Here is a 21,993-nt window from a genome sequence, read left to right on the forward strand (position 1 = left end):
GTCTGCAAGTACCTGCCCAGCACGTGCCATTTCACAGGGTTGATGAGCCTCCCTTTTGCAGCTTGGCAGCCCCTTTTCTGCCAGCCTCATCCCTGTAAGGTGCTTTTCTGGGCAGGCTATTCCCAGTACACTGTATCGTGAAACATGTTAACCATTGGTGTTAAATATTCACACATTCACTTTGCAGTACAAATCAACAAATATGTTGTGTCTGAACTACAGCAGACTATAATGGAATGGCATTAATAACTTCATGGAAGCGTAGGGGTTGGAAGGGACGTCTAGAAGTCACTGCGTCCAACGTCCCTACTAACGCAGGTTGAGCAGGAAGGCGTCCACACTGGTCTTTAATATCTCCAGAGCAGGAGACTCCACCACCTGTCTGGGCAGCCTGTCCCAGTGCTCTGTCACGCTCACTGTAAAGAAGTTCTTCCTCGTGGTTGTGTGGAGCTTCCAGTGTTGCATTTTGTGGCCACTACCCCTTGTTCTATTGCTGTGTGCCACTGATGGGCTTGGCACCCCTCTCAGCATTCTCTTCTCCAGACTGATGAGACCCAGATCTCTCAGCCTTTCCTTGCACGGGAGGTGCTCAGGCCCCTCATCTTCTTTGTGCTGGATGCTCTGTGAAGTTTTCTGCCTTTTTGAACTGAGGAGCCCAGAATTCATGGACATCCAGGAAAGGAAGACTCGGAAGGTAGAAATAAATATCTGGGTAGCAAACAAAAACTTAAAACTATTGTCTTACGTTTTATATTCAGCCACATAACCTGGGGCAATAAAAAAAAAAAAAAAAAAAAAAGCCTTAAACACAGCTGTAGGCACTTAAGCAAGCTGTACTGCTTCCGGACCTTGCCCATCCTCATCCTGGATGGCACACAGGACAGCCTTGGGGCATTTCCCATCTCCCTTAGGAAGCTTCCAGCCGCCCTCACAGGCGCTGTTGGAACAGCCCGCACTGCGCTCTTTCCTCACTCCAGCGCTCCGCTCACAGCCGCCCACCCCATCAGCGCGTCACTCAGAGCTCAGCGACGCCGCACGGCTGCGACCCTCCCAAAATGGCGCCGGGGTCGCGCGCCGCAGAGGTACGGCGGGTCGGGGGGCGTGGCCTGGGCGCGGCGGCCGCTCCGGTGTGCACGGCGCCGTGACCTCAGCGCACGCACCGGTCGCCGCGCCGCGCCTCACGTGACGCAGGTAACGGTCCCGGGGCTCCCCGCTCCCTTAGTGCGGCCCCGTGTCTGGCGGCGCGGGCGGGGGTGAGGCTCGTAGGGGTGGGCAGGGCGCGAGGGTTGGCGGGGGCCCGGGCTGTGAGCGCGGCCTGCCCGCGAGGCGCTGAGCGGCTGCCGCCGGGCCGAGGAAGGTGGACCTCAGCCCCGCGGCAGCCCCGGCGGCTCCGGGCCGCGATGAGGGCTCGCTGTGAGGACGGGGCTCTGCACGGCGGGTCGTGGCCTTGTGGGGATGGAAGGGGAGCCACCGCCCTTGTGCCTCCCGGCCGTCCAGCCTCAGGGCTCGTTGGCAGGCTGGGCTCTCGAGGCGCTCCTCGCCCTGAAGCACTAGAGGTGCCCCGGGGCTCGCCCTGCCACAAATGAGTGGCCTGTGAGTTTCTTGCAGTCCTGCTTGGTTGGGCAATTGTGCGTCTTTATGTAGAGCGGCAGCATGCTTGCCCCTCTATTCGCAGTGATCCACTGCAAGTTTTTGAGTGTAATTTGTTCATTACATTTCATTGTTTTCCCCCTACCAGCCTTGTTCTATTAGAATTCTTTTATCCAAAGAAGAGCTCTCGGAGTGAATTGCGTGCAACATGTAGGAGAAAATGAACGCGGTAGTGGATGAATGAGCATTTTTGTGTAATTGGTGCAAGTCCTAAGGAACGTCTGTTAGCACTGGTGTCAGGGCTCCTCAGGTCTAAGGAGACACAGTACTGGTGCTGGCAGTACCAGGAGAATACTGATTAATGTGCGACTGCCTTTGTAACATCTTTGTTTAATACAATCTAGAAGAAAGCAGAACAAATGCTGGAAGTGCCTTGCTGTTTGTTTGATACCCTCTAGAAACCTGACTGGAACAGTCCGCAAGGCTGTCCTTGACGTTACGTCATGGCTTCAGAGTGCCAAGGTGAAAGCTGGCTTGCATCCTGGCGTCTGCACACAATACTGCAGAGCTGCACTGGAGAAATTCTCACCTGTTTGCAGCTTTCACTTACTTTCATCATTCTAAAGGTGCTTTGGTGCATTAAATATCAGGTTCTTCTTCATCTGGTTTATTGCTTCTTTCTTATTTTTGACCTCTGGTAGCAATTTAATTAATATCTTCCTTTTGGTTGTTTCTTGCTCAGCTTGATTCCCTGTCAATCACAGTTTCCATTTCAGAGTTGATTTAGGAAACATAACAGAGTGGAGCAATCCTAACAGCTTCTGCATGCTGTCCTGTGTGCTGATTTTTGACTGACAGTCTCAAGGCTGGGTGTGCCAGGATGTTCTATGAACACACTGGAGATTTACTTGGAATAATGTCTGTAATAATTGTTTTATTCACCTGTGACTTTCATACCTCCACAGAAATGTATTGCATATCTGTCTTTGTAGATTCTATGTTAACAGTTAAGATTGGATTGTGAAATTCAAATTGGGATTGGAGGAAGTGACTGGTACCAATAATAAACTTTGTTTTGATTATATAATGCTGTATGCAAAATTGGCATTCATTTTCAAATCTCCCTTATAAACTATTTTGCTTATTGCTAGAAGACAGATACACACATCTCCAGGCAGGTATTTTATCAAGAAGGAATGTGAAATTGTATGTACTTAAGAAGTTTGCCACTGGAATACAATGAACTGAATACAATGTTCATTTAATTCCTTTTTATCTCAGCAAAGCACTTTAAATGAGAGCAGGTAACCCTTTAGAAACAAACTTCCATCCCTTGTGGTACGTGTACAGATGTTTTGTAGTAGAGGGTGAGATTCACCTGGGGTAAAGTGTGCAATAATAATTTCAGGCAGGATGGGCATAGATAGGAAATCCTGCTGATATCTCAATTCTTAGAATTGAAACACGTGAATCTTATTAAATTCTATGAGACTGTGTTACATATCTATAGTGGTTTTAGTGCTATTATGCCTTAAGAAAGAATTTTGTGTAGGGACAGTTTATTTTTAACTCTGTTGTCCCATTTGTTCTGAGCTTTTGCAGGACTTAATCAGCTTCCAAACTAGTGCTAGGAGCTTTTATCTTCCTGCAGTTGCCAGGAGCTGTTATCATGGGCAAGGTGTTGAGACAGGAGCAAGTCAGTGTATAACAAGGTTTGAATCTGTGAAATAGGAAATGGCAAATGAATATGTCAATATGAAGACTTAACTAATGCTTATTATTAGTGGTATATAATTATTAGTATATAATTATTTTGTTAGCATCATTGCACATGGCATAAAATATATATATATATATTTTTTTTTTTCAGCCACAGTGCTTGTGGTTGAAACTGTTTCTTGAACCTACCCCTGTTAGGCTCTGTAAGAGGTCACATCTTTCTTCAGCTGATTGACTGCAGTTATGGTTGCCAGGAGCTCCAGCGAAGTCAATGATTAGCAGTCTTGTTGATTCCCAGGGACCCTGGGCTCAGGGGGCACACGGTGCAAGTGGAGTTGTGATTGCTTTTGCTTTGGAAACCAGGGTGCTGTTACCAGTTACAGAACCTGGGATATGAGCTGCTCCATGTGGGGGATAGATATCAGCAGCACTTCCACGGCTGTAAGTGTAGCTCTATAGATGGTCACGGAGTGGCCTCTCTCCTGTCAATGACTTCATGCCTACATGTTAAAGGGCTCTGTTAAAGAATACTCCAGTCAGAAACTTAATTTTTTGCTGTGAGACTGAATGTGTCTGTAATTCATTTGCTGATTTTTTTTTTTTTTTTAATTAGTTCTGTTTTTGTCTTATTAATAGACTTGGATCTTCTGTTTAATAAACAAAAATGAGTCATATGAAGTTGTTTGCAGCTACAGTGAAGTGGCATGGCATTAAAACTCTGCGAAAGCCAGATGTAGCCAGGAGGGTGTTTTTCCGTAGCCAACGCTGTGTTTCATCAGGAACCTCAGAGCCATTCCTGAGTGGAAGTAATTCAAATTATGTGGAGGAAATGTATTATGCGTGGCTTGAAAACCCTCAAAGTGTACATAAGGTGAGTAAAAAAGTTAACTGTAAATCATACTATTAGGTTGAGTAGAATTGATTTTTTTGGATTTCTTATAAGGCAAGTTAAAACCAGAAAAAAAGTCTTGTATGAAATGAAAAATGTGAAACTAATTTCCCACATATTGATTGGTCTAAGATGTGATATTGCAGCAAAACAAAAGTATAGAGGAGCTGTGAGCTTGGTGACCTGAGTTGAAAGAATGAGAAGTCCATTTTAGAAATAGTGAGCTACTCAGAAACCTTCAGCATTTTTCCACGTAAAGGTTTTTAGAGCAGATTGTGAAGTAAGTGATCAGATCTTGAGAAAGATCAAAGAAATAAAATACCTTTAATTTTTTAGCTCATCATAGTAAGTTTGTATCAGATGATACAGTAGCTTATGTTGATGTTGTTGCTTCTAAACTGTCTAAAGAAGATGAAAGTATGTTTCTCCAGGTAACTGTGCAAGTCATAACCTGATTAAAAAAAATTAAAAATTTTTAAGAATCTTGGAAAGAACTTATTCCATTGTCTTTCTCTAGACTACAGATACTTGTTGGTTGTTGGTTTTTTTGTTTTTCTTTAGACTGTTGCTGATATCCCATGGGTAAAATACATGGACTTACTCTTTTTAATAAGCTTTCTGCTGACAAGGAAGGCTTTCTTACAATGATACATGTATGTTATTAACTTAAGAAGCAAATGGAAGTTAGATAAATTCTAAGGTGAAGGACTAATTTTCTGCAGAAGCAATGTGAAGTGTTTTAACAAATTGATTGTATGTTCCCTTATTCTTGGGGCACGTACATCAAAATATCTCTTACAACCTGTTGCTGTAGGTCTGATAATCTATCTAGGAATGTGCAGGATGGATAACGTGCAAGAGGGGAAAAAAGGGGACTGAAATAAGCAGTTCTGGAACTATTTTTTTTTTTTTTCTGAATCTTGAGTGCGATCTTGATGGAAAAGATGAAAAAGGCAGTAATGAGTCTTGAGACTGAACGTTGTTCCAATAGCAGCCGGGTGCCAGGCCTTTTGTCTTGTTCCTTAACTTGCAGCTGAAGAGACCTTCTCCAGGGGTGGCTCCTTCTCTCATGCTATTTCTCTTTGATTCGTCTTCTTGTCGCTGCCAGTTACATCGACAACCAGTGTAGAGCAAGGCAGCGTGTTGTGTCAATCTATTGACTGTAATGTATGAGGCCTTCATCTGGTATTGGTAGTATAGTTTGTTATCAGCCCTTTCATTGTGAGCATGCTGTGCGTATGAACACATCCCTCAGTGCTACTTGAGGTGTTGTCTTTATATAAATATGTATTTAAGTTGCATCAACTTCTAGCAAGCTTCTTTCACTGGGAGGAGCGGCCTTTCTCATCCAGACCCTTTACAGCGCGGCCAGTCGTAGCGCCGAGCCCGGGCACTCGCTGTCACCTACCGGAGCGCCGGGAGCTGTCTGTGGTGCTGAACGGTCTGCGCCGCCGTGTCCCCGCAGCGCGGGAGCCTCCCTGACCCCACTGCCCTCGTAGCGGAGCAGTAATGAACTGAATGAACTATGAGTATAAAGCTAAACGATTGACAGAATTACTTTACGAATCTTCACGCTTAAATAATTGTGGTTTTTTGGTGGTTTTTTTTTTTTTTTTTTTTTTCAGTTGAGAGAAGAGATTAATGCTGTAATCACACATAACTTTTAAATTTTAGTTTAATCAGTGAATTTAATTTTTGATTTCTTTTAAACTGCCTTTATTGACAGAAATTGTTTAGATGAGCCTTTGAAAAAACAAAATGCTGAGAACTTTAGTCACTTTGTTTTCTTAAAGGTAAGGAAAATACATGCCATAGTTGTGTGGCAGAAGGTGAATTTCTGATTTTGTCATTCTGTTACAGAAAATGGTGATTTCATTATTTATCCATTATATCCTGCGTTGTTCAGAGAGACAACTTGTGCTAGGCTTATACATGTTAAATTTTCCTTCCTTTTTTTTCCTCATAGGTAGTTCCTTCTTATGAACAGAGATGTTTCTCCTTTTTAATGAGCTGAAAAGGCTTTTTAAGTTATTATTATTTTTCTTGGCTTTTAAGATCACATTATTTACTTTTACTTAGAAACTCCAGTTAGTCAAGGCTCCTCAAGTGATTTTCCCCGCATTGATTAGGTATGTCTTGCCATGTATGTTTATTTGAAAACATATTTAAAACATTCTTAATCCTAAGAATGTCTTCTTTCTTTATATACCATGCATATGTATTTGCTAGCGTATATTTATTTCGTGGGAGCTTCTATTCATTGTCCAAATCAGTTCCTGATTGTTTCCTGTTTTTCCTTGTCTTCTGAATTTTCCTGTCCTTAAAGTAGCCAAAACAATCAGAATAAAATGACGTGGGCTTTGAGAAAGGCATCATTATTTCTGCTTGAATTGTGGTGTCAGAGCCATAGATCATAAAGCAGAAACTTGACAAAGCTCAGTTATAACTATCACAAGATTAATTACAAATTGCATGGTTGGATATTGAGTACCTAATGTCTTCCATATTATCCTGTATGCAGCTGCTTTACCTTGAGCATGTAATCACTTTCTTGTCGTGCATACTTGGAAAAAGGGTGGTTTTGTTCCTCTGTTTGACTTTTTTCTTCTGTTTGGTTTTTATGTAGTGATGCTCAGTGTGTGTCTTTCTAAGGATTTACTCTTTTTAGTGCAGTTGATAAATATCATGTCACTAGGGGAAAAAATAAACATTGGCAAGGTAACAGATGTTTTAGTTGTTGAAGTGTAATGCTGTTTATTATATGAGTAAGATATCGCCACTTAATCTCTTGAATTGTATGGCGTTAATTGAGAAATTAAAATAGTAGTTAACTGCAGTAGGGATTTGCTGTCAGAAAAAAAGCAGAAGAATGTATCATGTATCACTTCTGTGCCACTTTAGTTTTTTTTTTTTCCTGTATAGATGTGTTTTTCTATTATAAGTTCTCCCTACCATATTTTAAATTTAATTAAAATTTAAATTTAGTTGAGAACCTTTAGGTACGCTGTGAGACCAAGTTTGTCTTATGTCTTTTCAGTTATTTGGTAAATGCTGTTGCCAGAAACTGGCATCGATACACAAGACTTGAGGACTATAATCTGGTATCAATCTTGAAAGGCACTACAGAAATTTTTAAAGGCTTTGATGGATGGATGTCTAGAAAAAACTAATTTTCTGTAGCCAAATGATATATTTTCCCTCCCCTCTGATTAAATGTCAAACCGGCTCAACAAATCAATAAGTTCAAAAACACGCTAAGAAATAGTGTAGTTTCCTTCTCTCTTAGCTGTCGGTGTCTTCATATTTGAACCTTTTGAAGGTTTTTTTTGTTTGTTTGTTTGTGAATTTGCATGCAGAAGGGCGCCTGTGTTTGCTCTTAACCCAGTAGCTTCTTGGGCAAATTCGCTTGGATTTTATTAGCAGATGTCTCAGCAGTCCACTAGTTTAATACTCAGTTTTTCTGTGGGACTGTGCTGTGATAACTTTTAACAAAACAAAGAAATACGATCGGCTCTGCTGGGAAAAGAAGAACCCTGAGATAAGCAAAACACATTCTTTATTTAAACTTTGCATGAATGTCAGATTTGTCATGGTTCGAAATGTGTGTTTGGAAATTACTAAAATATTGAAAATTAATATCTGTATTGACAAAATAATTCTTGCAGTCTACGTAGCCTTACTTTCAACACAAAGATATTGTATTGGTTTACCATGGTCTGTGACCTGCAATCTCTCTGACCGTGTGTTGTATAGGTGTAGAATAACAATATGGTTCTTAACGTGGAGTAAGGTATATAGAGAGAATACCAAAGGCAATACAGTTGTACTGATAGACTCTTGAAGACCATTTATAGGATGTTACATGAATTTGGACTTCTAATCTAATTGTGACAGGTAAGGTGTGATGCAAAGAAGAGTAAAGGTGGTAAGCATGACTTATTTCCTAAAACTAACCATGACGTGTGACATGCCTATCTTGATTTGCAAGGTGTGTACGAATGAGACTGTGTTACATCAAGCCTGCATAAGAGGAGGATGGATAATTAAATATGTTTATCATATTTGTAGCAATGCAACTTCATATTAATAACGGTATAAGAGGTGCCTTAGAAGAGTTTCTTTCTGGCATTATGCTCATGTTCATGAAGAAGTTTCTGTTCACAGGTTCAGTGAGTGCTGAACCTACTTCTACAACTTAAACTTGGAAAACTGAGTGAGGTTTTGCCACCATAGGTTGGCCTGCTCATAGTGTTCCTGAATGCCTTAAAACCTGCAGAAATATCAGTGTGAAGACTGTCTTTATTAATGAAAATATGATTTTAAAAATATTTTCTTGTTGCTTAACTGGTATTACATAATTTTCTTTCCTTTGTGTATTCTGCAATGAATATTTGAAGTGAATTATATAAAAGTGTAGGTGGAAGTAAAAGGACTTTTTGTTTTAATTCTGTTTCTGAAATGTGTATTCTTTTGAAGTTGTCACCTGCAACTGAAACCAGGGCTGTGATTTCTTTGATAGTAAGGTGTCCTAAGCTAGCAGGGAAGGGATCTTTGACCAAAAGCCTCTCTCAGCAGAGTGGTTTCTTCAAGAAAAGTTCTTAAGGACTGAGTCAACATATTCATTGAGTATCTTAAATATCATGAACTATTTAAGTATCATTAAAGGAATGGTTTCATTTCAATTATTAAGGTTTTCAGTTTTAGAGGCTTGGTAGCTCTTTATTAACAGCACGATTTTATACCTGTTACTGGTTGTGTGAATAAGCTTTGCCGTGAAAAAGAGTAGTGTGAATGAATATTGTATCAGGGTGCTTTGCACTCGTATTGTTGGAGTTTTCCACTGAGTAAGCTCAGTCTAAGAAGGCAGACAAAAAGGTTTCTATGTAAACAAAGACTTGGAGATGCTGCAAAGGTGTGGAGCATTTACATATTGGACTTAATGACCTTTCTGGCATCCTTCTAGCTTGGTATATTCTGGTCTCTTATCATTGCTTATGATGTTACAGAGGCAGAAAAGATGGAGCTTTTGTCCTGCATTGAATATGCTCTTTTGTTGCTGTTAGTTGTACTTAAGACTGTCATGCAGTGAGATACAATTAGTAGCTTGAAGCTGCTGCTTTTGATTGAAATATTCATCTGAGGTAAGGAATTTTCTTCCTTCCTTCTCTGTACGCATGTCCAGTCTTGGGATTTGTTTTTCCGTAATGCGAACGCTGGCCAAACGTATGATCCTCAACTGCCAGATCAGTTGGAAAGAAAGGCATCGTTTCTTCAGAGCCATGGCCTGGCCCGGACACCGGGGAAAGCTGAAAAACTTGTTGAAGATCATCTTGCTGTGCAGTCTTTAATAAGAGCGTACCAAGTAAGTGTACTGAGGGGAAGGGCTGAGGAGTTCATTCCTTTGTGACCAACCTTTTCCTTCCTTTTGTTTTTCTTTTGATCTTAACATCTGCCTATTAGGACTTTTTTTCTCTCCAGCTCAGTTGACCAAATTGGGATGATAAGTAATAATTACCTCAACTAATTTTACCTCTTATGAAGAGAGAGTATGGAGGTGCTGATGATGTTCAGATGTGTGCAATTAAATAAGAGCTTTTCCCACTCTTCAGCAACAAACCTTTCCACTGTTCAAGTCTGTCTTGAACTGGAAGCTGTTACAGTTCTAAATGCTTCAGTCTCCTGTAAGACAAAAGGAAATGTGCTTACCTTCTCATGCATCCAGTGTGCATGTTGAGTTTTTTGCTATGAGCAGGATTATTTGTAGGGAAAAAGAGAGGAGAAATAATGAATGAAGCAGAGACTGAATTTTGGAAGGCTGAAAGGTACTGAGTTTAGGTCAGCTTTGATGAATTTCTTTTAGAGAAGCTATTCGTCAAAATTGACTTTATTTCACACTCTGATTTTTTTTTAACCCTTTTATTAAATTAAATAGCATAATTTCCTTTTTCCTCTAAAAGAAAAAAAAGGATTTTGGAAGTGATGCAGCAGTTTTGGTTACACGTTTGCCAAGTCTAAAGCAAGTTGAAGTATTTCTATTTGGTCTTGTGTTTAGTATCTGAATTTCACTAAGGGCTTAAAAACAGTGTGAAAACTTCATTTTCTACATATATTGCCTTGTCACCAGCGATTCAGATATGAATCCTATTAATCCAGTTTTTGGAGAAATATTGTAAGGGAGTAGAAAGGTTTGCGAATGCAGAGAAAATACAAAGCTTACTTTGAAATATCTATGTGGTAAACGACTCCTTCAGCCTATTAACTTTTGCTTGCAATAAAATTTTGTTGAAGAATTGGAAAAAGTTAGGGAACATGAAGCTACTTTGACTTGAAACTCTTTAAGGAATGGCTGTTCTGTCTCCTGCGTTTGAAAGTGTGTGTTATCTGACTGAAGTGATGGAATTGAAATGTCTTTGTAAATGGCAGGAACCTATGTGTCTGTGACAGACAATGAGAGAGGATTACCTGAGGCAACTGTCTGTTTTTAAAAGGTATTTAATACCCTCTAAATTCAGCGTTGAAGGGATTAGATCAATTTGTGACCTTCCTTTGCCTGATAATGAAATGAAATTGAGAAAGATACAGAATTTTCATTTCTCAGACCTGTCACTGTTTTATGGTTTTTGTGGTAAACTGCCCTGTGGTCTGTTGAGCAGGTCTTCTGGAAAGGCTGTTAATCTATTGCTTTTCTAATGCAAAGCACAGGACACAATGAAGGGATTTCCAGTGGAAAGTGTGTGCTTAACAAAAATGAACACAGGCACTAAAATGCTTTTAAGTTTAATATCTTGGCTCCTCTTTTATTTAATTATTTGTTTGGAATCTGTGTCCAGAATGGTGTTTCTGACTGCTGCTTTTGATGCACTGTGATTCAGTGAGATGCCTGTAAAATAAGCCACTGTTTTGATACAATTAATGACAATTGTATTTTGATTTGAAGCTGAATTGGATGTGAGGTTTTAAGTTCTATACCAGTGCGTAACAGTCATGGACTTTTGTTTGATATTTGGAGCAGATATTCCAAAAACTCAGCTAGGCACTGGCACAGAAGCACCTTTTGGCATCCTGTCTCCACCATCAGTACTGACTCAGGTGTTTTGGCTTGGTCCCTCTGAGTTTGTGTCTTCTGACCCTGCATGTGGCTCTTTGGAATTCAATATCGTTTAGCTCCTGGCAAGTAAAACCAGCTCAATTAACACATACATGTTAGCACCTCTGCTAAATGTTATCTGATTAGGATGTGGCGAATGAGCTCGTGTTGAAAATAACTATGTTCTTAAACTCTGTTTTCATAAAATAGTACAGAATAAAACTAATTAGTCTTGTTGAACTTTGTAGATCACACAGTATGGCAGTTCATGATAGATAAGGGGTAATTTTTCTTAAATTTTTTCTTTTCTTGTAAGATACTGCAAAAACTACAGGAGTAGCCATATCCATTTGACTTTGTTTCCTTTCATTTCTGTTTTTTAAACAGAGCTTGAAGCTGTGGTTACTACAGAAAGCTTTCTGGAGGCATGGAGGATGGTATTTCCAGTGCCTCTGTAATAGCAGGCAAGCACTTTGATTTTAGAAGTGTTAAACTGAAAAAGAAAAGTATGACTTTTGTTAGGTTCAAGAAAAGAAAAAAGAATGTTTTTTTGAAAAAACATTAAAATACTTTAGTAAAATTGCCCTTTAAATGCATTTAGATGGCTTGCAAAATGTAGACTTCATTTGCAAGGCTGCGTTAAATTTTGTTCTTGTTGTGCCTCAATATCTAGTAGCTGATTTTTGTTCAAATTAGAAATACATTTTTCCTCTTGTTAAAAGGTCTGCAACTGAGGAGGAGAGTAAAAGTACCCAGTCTCTAATGTACCCTAGTCTGAAACAAGAAAAATAACAAAACTTTTTGCTACGGGCTGCAAAATCACTTTACAAATGATAGGTCAAAGTGTAGTACAGAAATAATTTCACTTGATGGTCATGGTTGCTGCATGTAGCAATATATATTTATATAGTTTAGCTGGATGGCTTTGTGATGCTTTGCAAATTGCCTGTTAGATGTAATATTAGGATAGTATTTAATTATTTCTTAGAAACACTGACAACCATCAGACATTTCTACTTGCCTGTTTCACCTGTTCATTCCAATAAGGTGAAATGTGCAAAGTGCATAAAATTGATTGTGCTGAGGGGTGTCTATCAGGGAACAATCTACAAACCATACTTAGAGGATATGCTGTCCTCAGCAGTAACTGCTATGTTATTTAGAAGGTCTTTTGTACTAACTCGTAGTGTGAAAATATTTCATGATCTCGACAGGATCAGGATTTAGCCCTTGCTGTTATCTTTTAGTAACCAGTGGTCACTTGTGTGAATCCTTTTGACTTGAGAAGATGTGTATATTTTCCAGATTAAAGAATTGTAATGATTCAGTAGAAGACAGATTTGCTAAGCTTGGAAATGAAGCACTTAAAGACTGTTTTATCTCATCTGATTGAGCTGCAAGATCTGCCTTGCTTGCTTTCTTGCTTGTTTGCATGTGTTTGCTCATGCGTGCTCAACTATCTCTTTATTCATGTTTGCTTGTAATTTTGTGCTGGCTCATCCTTTACCCTCTCCTTCACTCTTACCCTCTATCTCTTGTGAAAACTGGGCACAATGGATATTGTGTACTGTGTTTTAGTTAAAGACCAACTGCTCCTGCAGTTGGTAATATGGCACAGTGCTTTACTAATATGCTCTTATGGGTTTTGGCACTCTTGCTAATAATCTTCCAGCTAATACTGGAGAGCAGCTGTAGCTTGGGGAGGTGAATTCTTTCCTGTTGATGATGCTGGAGACAGAATTGTTTGCTTAGTTCCAGTCAGATAGACTTTGTGCTGCTGTAAACAATGAAGTGGCACAGATGTTGCCATGGGCATCATTTTGCCTGTCAGAGCTTTATTACTGGTGATTCATGAGATGCAAAGAGTCTCAGAGGCCAGACTGAATTTGCAGGGCTGGTGGTTCTAAATAAGATGCTTTATTTCAGTTTGTTTGCTTATGAGTGGAATGGCTTTTGTTGTGAAATCAACAATACAGCAAATACAGAACGTCTGAATAGTGTTTTTATAAGTCACTTCTTATAAATGAGCCACACTTTAATCCCTCTCTAGTACTTTGTGATGTAAGTTATTAATGTTCCAGTTTATTAATATAAAGAGACAATTGAGATATTAGCAATGTGAATGAAATTCTGCTCATATGATCTGAATTTCTCCTTGAAAAGTAGTAAGGAGAAAGTAGTCAAATCTTCGTCAATTAAAAGCTTTTAATGAGGTAATTTGGTCTAGGAGTCTCATGCATAATAGAGATCATATAAAAAAAAAAAAAAGAAAAACAAAACAAAAACAAACAAAAAAAACAACACAAAGCACTCGTGTGTCTCTATTGAATTAATTAGTTATTTCTTCTGTAGTATTGTTGTGTGTTAATGTAAGGCACTAATCTATAGCAACTTGTGTGCATTGACAGCAGCAATCCTGATAACTGAAAGCTGGCTAAACTCCCCACTTCCTGTGTGCTCTGTAGTATCCTCAGTACCATTCATATCGTAGACTAAATTTCTGGAATTTCTCACGTGAAAATAGAGATTGCTATGTGATGTGAAGCTATGATGTGATTGCTATGTGATTATGAAGACTGATTTTTTTAACTCCTGATATAAAATTATTTTTCATCAATCCATTTTTTAAGGTCAGTAATACCATATTTTGGTGTTCTGCATCTGCTCAAAAGAAGACTCAGGCATAAATATAAAACAACCAAAGTAGAAAATATACAAATTATTTTCTGAACTTTATCCAAAGGTTCAGATTTTACTATCTATATCAGTTTTCGTTATTTATATTTCTGTGTAATTCTACTTTAAGTTTAATGCCAAGCAAAAACCTTGCATTCTAATCTGTAGCCTACAGTTATTAATAGAGATAGTATAAATATCTGGAGATATTAATAATGCTTATTTTTTGTTCTTTAGGGGCAAACTTTGCGACTATGACTCTTGACGTTAGCAGTGTTTGCTTGTTCTGACTTCATGGCTTATCTACGCGCTTTGGAGAGGTAGCGGTGACTTATTCCCTTTGTCTGACTTTAATTAGCTTGATTTTGTTTTTCTGTCACTTTTTGTTTTCAGATCCGTGGCCATCATGTGGCTCAGCTAGATCCTCTTGGGATTCTGGATGCAGACCTGGATTCGTTTGTTCCATCTGACTTAATCACTACAATCGATAAACTTGGTGAGTACACAGCGTACCTTGTTATTTGCAATGGTTACTTGTCTTTTTTCTATCTCCTTGGGCTGAGGTGATTGAATGAGACATTGCAGGAAGGCTTGTACCTTTTGTGCTTGATGGTATCACAAAATAGTTAGATGCTTGAGTCTCAGCAAGGAGGCTCAAACTTCATGAAGATTAAATTTCTACCCTGAGGTCACTGGTAAGGTTGCTGTGAGTTCACTTTCAGATGAGTAACAATTCTAAATATAAATATACAAATTCTTACTTTTTTTTAACACCAGAAATTATTACTAATCAGTGCATCACACCAAGTTCTGGTGATCTAAATCACTTTTGTGCCTTCATGCTTGGTACCTTTTTTTCATCCTGATTAAACTTCAGATGTCCCCAGTCAAAACAAGAAATAAGCAGAATGGTGGATAGGGGAGCCACCGTGGCAGAAATTTCATACCTAAGTTGGGTTCTAGCCTCTGGTATTTATCCTTTATGTTACACTTGAAGAAGCAAAGTCTGAAATTATCAGAAGAAAGCATGGGAACTATAGAATTCATGAATTGTATATAATCAAACAATGATTATTATTAGTTTGCTGGAAGAATAGAGTAAACAGGGATCTGCTTTTGAGAGGGTTGGTAAGGATGAGGGTTTCTGCTTGTTAAGAGAGCATGTCTTTTAGAAGTAGTACTGACTGGTTTCTTTATTCCTGTTGTACTTGAATGAAGAAACATCGGATTGATTTTTCTCTGCTCTTCGATATACCTGGTTTGTTTGAAAGGTGGTATTCTGCCTGATAGGGACAGTGAATCAATTTTTCTTTGATACATAGGGAAGCTTTTTGAACTAGTCATAAAATGTGATGCAAGAAGCAGATAAAACACGTTCTGCTTTGTTTTACTTTAAGTACCTCTACTGCTGCTTAGTCTCTGTGTTTTCTGTTTCTGGTGGCACGAAGGGAAGCAGTTCTGATCCTTGATCATACAAAAGCAGTGGAGTGCTGAAGTCTGTAAACAGAGAGGTACTGACACAAATCAAAGTTCACCGTGAAGTTTGTCAGCCTTAAAGACAAGAACCTACTAAAAATAAAATGGATATGTACTAACTGAAGATAATTTGTTCAGATCATAAATGATTGTTGCAATGTCAATACAGATTAACTTTTTACAGATAGTTTAGTGCAGTGATTGGGCAGGAGAGATGATACTGCAAGCTCTGTGAGCACAGGAAAAACGTGCTTGGACTCTGAATGAGATGGGAAGAATGTGTCTGAAATCTTAGTAACTGAGCTAAAATTTCCGTGATTAGGTTAGAAATTATCTTAAGTCTATCTTATCTTAAACATTCAAAAATCTTTGAATGTTTCAGGCAGAAAACATAAGAACAGCCTCAAATATCACAGAAGGTGTTTTAATGTTTCATTCTCCTCTGCATTTTTCCTTGTCACAACTTTCTGGTAGGAAGTTTCTTCTGGGAGTTGCTTTTGAAATGCAGTAGTTACAGGTATACCTACTGCACATTCAAGTCCTAGAATTGCTGAGGAACTCTTTAGTTTCACTAAGATTATGGCCCTTTAAATACAAAGTGATGCTTCTGTAAATATGCTGCAGTACAAAGCACAGATGTTCTGTGTGTGCCTGTACATGTTCTGTTCTGTTGTTTTTTTTATAACAGAGTATGAAGAGCCTGTGAAGTCTGGCAGACAGCAAAGAAAGGGGTATAGAGTGGTAGCACTGCTTTGTTTTAAATGGAGCTGTTCACCTCCTCCCCCCACTTTTTTTTTTTTTTTTTTTTGGTGTTATGAAAAAGAAAAAACTTAACAATATATAGTGTTAACTTTAAAACAGAATTACTGAAAGTGCTGTATAGTAAAAGTCTTGCAGCACAGTCCTTTGGCCCGATTCCAGCTCTAAATACTAACTTCTGTAGTTATTTAATCTTTAATTGCCTTTTTTTCTTTTCTTTTGTATTATGAAAAATAACAGAGAACACAGCACTGTTACATGAGGGTTTAGAAGTTGTGTGTTGGCTTTCAGATCAGTGTTAAAGTGGATGCCTGCAACTTTCCAGAATAAAAGCAAGATTTTAAGATTATATGTATTTTTTCATTAACAAGTCAAGATTAAACGTTGTCCCATGGACTCTTTAACTTGCATTGATGCCTGTCTTGCCTGTGCTGTATTTTGGCTTTTGAAACTACATGATGGTTAAATATTTTCTTTTAATTGTATTCTAAACCATGGATTTGTATAGCTCTAAATCTAGATGATGTGATACAACTTGTGCTTGAACAACACTGTGTTTTGGTGGGGTAATCTGCTTTATAAGCTGCTTTGGAAATAGTGCTGTACAGGTCATTTCAGTGATCTTTGAAACTAACTTCCCCATGAAAAGACAGGGGAAGAAATACCTTGATAATTCTACCAGAGTGTTTGGGCAGAGTTGCATTGAATGTGTTCTGGTTTTTTTTTCATTATTAATATTGGATAAATCAATCTGGTAGGCATCCAACCAGCCTGTTAACTGTTTCTGTGTGTGGAAGCTCGTTCTTTTTGGTTTGGTTTGTTGCTTTTTTTTTCCCACAAGGAAGAGATCCTGATCATTACAATTGCACTGATTATTACAATTACATGTTCAAGGAATGTTTGGATTTTGTGTTGAGGGGCCTGGTTTACTGAGTACTAGTAGTGATAGGTGAATGGTTGAACTGGTGATCTTGAAGGTCTTTTCCAACCTTGGTAGTTCTGTGATTCTGTGAATTAGTCTTTTCACTTAACAGTGAAGTACAAAATGCAGTACGGAGTGTCAATGAGTCAATGGCAGCATGTAAATGGCAAAATTTAAAGAGCGTTTAAGAAAGAATGATTTGTAACTCCCAGTCAAACAGTAACTGTAATGAACACATTTCTTTAAAATACGAGTGAAGTGCATTATAACAAGGAATGCCTTCAAAATATTCTCATTTTCAATTCTTAATCTTTCTCAATATTTCTTTATTAAACTTCGGTTTGTGGTTGTTTGAAAAACAATTCTAATTTCCTTTTTGCCTTGCACCTTGCTTTGCAAATTGATAATGCACATGTTTTAGGGTTTTACGGCTTGCATGAATCAGATTTGGACAAAGTCTTTCAACTACCTACAACCACCTTCATAGGAGGAAATGAGAACAGTCTTTCTTTACGAGAGATCATCAAACGGCTGGAGGTCAGTATGACATCTTTGATTTGTGACTTGTTTTCATCCCTGCAGAAGTGAACTTTTTCCAATTGTAAGTCACAGAGAACTTATTTGTCATTTATTAATACAGCAAGCGTAGAATTCAGATGACAGAAGAAATGTCTCCTGTACTGCTTTTAGAGATAGTGGTTCCATTAGTTTCATCTGAAATACGTAGTTGAAGGATAAATATAAAAGAGGAATATGTAGAATACTAATTCAGCCCATAGTTTTGCAAAAAAGATCTTATATTGATCCATTGATTGAAACCAGTAGAACCTTTATAATTTGTTTTTACTTGCTATCACATTAATCACTTGCAAACAATACGTAGGATGTGCAGGGATTTCTCTTGGTGTCCTGTCTTCAGTGAGACTTTTATCTTAGTAAAAAATAGGAGAATTGGGTACCAAATTGATGAAAGCCCAGCTGTAGTTTGTAGACGGTGATGATCGTTGCTTCTATCCCCAGTCCCCTTCTTTGAGTTTTGTTCTCTGACAAATACAGCTATGCCATGTGAAGTCATCAAAGATAGTAAATAATTTACATAAATGTACATAGAGGAAATTACAAACATTAAGTAGAACTTGTAGTGAATTTGTGAACTACTAAGTTAGTAGACATGGAGTGTTCTTGACTGTGCTTTTTTGGGGATCTTGTAGTGTTGAAGTAGTAGAGATTTCATTTTGTTGCATGGCAGTGAAATCCCTTGCAGTAGATAGGGCTGGGGGTGAGTGGGGTTTAAAAGGGTAAAATAGAGAACTGAATCATGAATAAGCAACATAAGTAAGTAGAAAATAAATACTGAGCTTATAGGAACTCTGTGCTTTAATCTGATGAAATGTAAGAGAGTGAGTTGGGTTGCACATCTGACCCACTGTTACATTAGCTTATCTAATGCACAGACAGTGTCTACTGTGTTTGCTTTGGAGCTCAAAATGTGGGGTTTTTTTTTGTACTTCCAGCATTCTCGGCAGTAATTTAAAAAAAAAAAAAAAAAAAATCCTTAAAATTATAATGTACAAATAAGGGGAAAAAATCAATAGCAAAATCTAAAAGCCTTGAAAAACTGATCTGTGTTAAAGAGAAAAACCCTCCAGTTTCCTTCCTCCCACCAGAGCTTTGGATTTTTTTTTTTTTTTTTTTTTCATTTGAAGCTGAATTAAATGACTTCTTAGATGCAGTAGGGAGCACATGCTATGTGTTCAAATTCACAATGCCTTATTTCTGTTGACTGTATTTTAAACACAATTTTTCTGGTAAAATATTAGTTTTGAGGTAAGAAGAAAAGAAATACAACAAGATGCTAAAATTTTAGACGTATCTGTGTAGTTTTTGCTTTTCATTTCTTTCTCTGCTCTCAGCTGCTTGGATTTGTTTTTGTTTTTTCCATTTTTGGTAGCTTTCAGATCACTTGCATGAGGCTTCATAGTTGTCTTTTCATTATCTTTATTACTTTAGGTGACCTTTTAAAAAGGCGGGATATATTTTAATAAATTATTTGGAATTTTTGCTGTTGCGTATAAGGAAGGACTGTGTATGTCCAGAAGAGGAGTCTTGAGTTAGGTGAAATATGCCAGCAAGTTTAAGGCAGACATGTTGGCCTATTTTGAAAATCCTTTGGTAATCCAAAGGAAAGTCTTTCAGTACAAAACTATTCAATGTTATTCTGTGGAGAAAGCTTTCAATTTAGTGAGGCAAAGCCTGCATTCAGTAAAATAGTTTATTTGCCCATAGGATTTGTGTGAGGAGAATCTAGGGGAAGAGAAGATACAACAGGATTTTCAGAAGTGCAAGAAAGTATGATTTTCAAGTTCTACTTGTTTTTTTCATGACCCATTAATTCCTAAAGCCTCCTGAATTGGTGTTTTTACACCCTAGAATACCTACTGCCAGCACATAGGCTTGGAATTTATGTTCATCAATGACGTGGAACAGTGCCAATGGATCCGGCAGAAGTTTGAGACACCAGGTGTTATGAAGTTTACAAATGAGGAAAAAAGGACTTTGCTGGCACGGCTGGTGCGCTCAATGAGGTGTGCTGGGGTGGTGCTGGGAAACTTCTCTGTGACTCTCTGGGTATACATCAACATGGGAAGCTGGTGGGCTCAGTAAATTTCAGGTAGAGGTTAAGAGTTGAAATGAAACCTAGAATGCAAGTGTGTATAGTTAACCTGGCCACATTATTAAGGGGAAGCATGTACTATGAGGTTTATCAAGGTCTGTGTAGTGAATTTTAATGTTCTGTTTTCTTAAATGGGAAGTGGTGATCTTTGCCACTCACACAGACTTTTGTGGCAAATGTGGCAATGTTTGGATTAGCTTTTGGAGAAATAATGGGGAAAAAATGTTTCAGCAGACTAGTGATATCTATGTGAGAACATTCATAGCCTGTTTCAAAAAATAGGAGTCATAAAAAGGTCCCTTCCAACTCTAAGGATTCTATAACAAATTTGGGTGCTGATATTCTGCCATGCGTATATCTTTCTGGTAGCACATGGTCAAAAGAAATCAATCATAACTATCAATTCAAAGAGAATTTTTAGATGAGTGGAATGTTAACCTGAGTTTTGTTTGACTCATCGGGATACTAGTAATCTCTTTGGAAAGCTGTGTCAAGATGGGACTGGATTTAGACATTATTTCCAGTCTAGTTTTTGTCCTCTGCCTTTTGAGGTACACTGAAATGTGCTGGCAGCAAGAGTTTTGTTCTCTGCAGTGTAGGAAAGCATGTCTGGAAGCAGCTCATTGATTTCTCTCATTGTGACTGTATAGAAATGCTTTATTTCCAGAGCCTGAATTAGATTCTCTTCCCAGGCATGAGAGTTATGCTAGCTGTTATGTTTTCTAACAGTTTGCATATCCCTTTGTAAACATGAGAGTTAGCAATATTTAAAGGCAAGTTTTTTGATTAAGCTTCTCTATTCAAAGACTTAAAAATGAAGGGTACATTGGAAGTCTTGGAAGGTTTTTGTTTTTTTTTTTTTTGCCAGGCATTTTCTTTGCCAATATTATAACAAGATTGTTTGTCCAGTTATAAGTTAAACAGAAATAAGTCACTTACTGATGAAGTGAATGTTGCACCTGTGTAAGTTCATTTTTCAAGTTCTCAGTGTAATAATCTCCAGTTCTCTGGGGACAAAAATTTTTGCTGTTATTCCTGTTTATCTAAGTTATGGAAAAATCTGCAGTTTCTAGTGGCAAGAAGCAGCCAAATGTTCATCTTTTACCAAATAAATTTTCTGCTGTAAGTGAGAGAAAAAAGTTTTACTTAAGTTTCTATCCGTCTAGAGCACTAGTTTTGTCTGAAAATGAACAAGAAAAAGAAATCTGGTTTTGCGAACAACTGATTGTGGTCTTGGGAACAGTTTGTAAAGAGACTTTGTAAAGCTACATCATTTTACCTAAGAATCCTGATATTAAAATTGTTACTTCCAAGTACATATTTCAGGTACTTGAAACTGTATTTTAAAGCAAGATTTCTCATTCTTTGTGATGTTTACATGTAGCCTGTTGAACAAAAGATCTTCTTCCCACAAAACAATGACTGTAGATATTTGAGCTTTGTGCATTACTCCACATATCAGTGCTGGACAACGATTGTGTAGTCTGGGCATCTTATACCTGTGCAGTCTTTCCGTATTTCCCCTTCTGTTAGCAGCTGTCTTGCTCCTTGCTGAGCACCAGATACGCATAGCAGCAGCAGCAGCTTGCCTGCCCTTGTGAACTCACAGCAGCATATGGGGGCCTTGCAAGATGGAGCTGAAATATTGTAGTTCTACACGCTTATTGACAGCTTGACTTAAATTACAAACTTTCTAATTGTTCAGTATTGGCTTTCAGCTGCAAAGAGAAGGAAAACTGTATACAACCAGTTTCTTATTTGCTCTGTAAGGCTTGGTGTTTGCATAGGGACCCCACTTTCAGTTCATATGAACAGGCATGACCCCACTGACTTCCTCAGAATTATGGCAGCATGTTTTAGCCGAGGTATTCAGTGTTTATCTAAGGAGAGTCTCTTCATTTCTCTCCTCAATTTCATTTCAAAGACGTAGATGTCAACGTTTTAAGTGAGGAATAAGCTGTGTCTTAATGGATGATGGCAGCGTTATAAGCCCAGACATTGCAAAGATGATTTTATACAGTTATTTTAATGAAGATGTATTCTCTTTGCATTTTTTATCTCCACGCTTGACAACATATGACCCTTTTGGTATTTGTTAAAAGGTGCTTTTTAACCACTTGCACTGCCTCTGGTCCAAATGCATTAAAGAATGAAAAAGCATAGAATTGTCAAGGATCCACACTTTTCTCCTGATGTAGCTG

At 38.3% G+C, this 21,993-nt stretch overlaps 1 protein-coding gene across 6 annotated transcripts in view; it reads left to right on the forward strand.

The window, feature by feature from the left end:
* The first annotated feature begins 945 nt into the window (after positions 1 to 945).
* OGDHL (oxoglutarate dehydrogenase L) overlaps positions 946 to 21,993 on the forward strand; it is a 52,961-nt gene continuing 31,913 nt past the window's right edge. The window contains exons 1-6 of one of the 6 annotated variants that reach the window (XM_052677789.1): positions 946 to 1,082; positions 3,946 to 4,180; positions 9,381 to 9,560; positions 14,355 to 14,457; positions 17,540 to 17,655; positions 19,549 to 19,703. In XM_052677789.1, coding sequence (XP_052533749.1) covers positions 3,974 to 4,180; positions 9,381 to 9,560; positions 14,355 to 14,457; positions 17,540 to 17,655; positions 19,549 to 19,703 — 761 coding nt within the window. In that variant the 5' untranslated portion in view covers positions 946 to 1,082; positions 3,946 to 3,973. Of the gene's footprint in view, positions 1,192 to 1,213; positions 1,254 to 1,422; positions 1,594 to 2,051; positions 2,217 to 3,625; positions 3,751 to 3,945; positions 4,181 to 9,380; positions 9,561 to 14,354; positions 14,458 to 17,539; positions 17,656 to 19,548; positions 19,704 to 21,993 lie in introns of those variants that run through there. The other 5 variants (XM_052677787.1, XM_052677791.1, XM_052677788.1 and 2 more) reach the window with 5 other exon arrangements.

This window comes from Tympanuchus pallidicinctus, unplaced genomic scaffold (genome assembly GCF_026119805.1).
Source record: "Tympanuchus pallidicinctus isolate F22 unplaced genomic scaffold, pur_lepc_1.0 scaffold16, whole genome shotgun sequence".
NCBI lineage: Eukaryota > Metazoa > Chordata > Aves > Galliformes > Phasianidae > Tympanuchus > Tympanuchus pallidicinctus.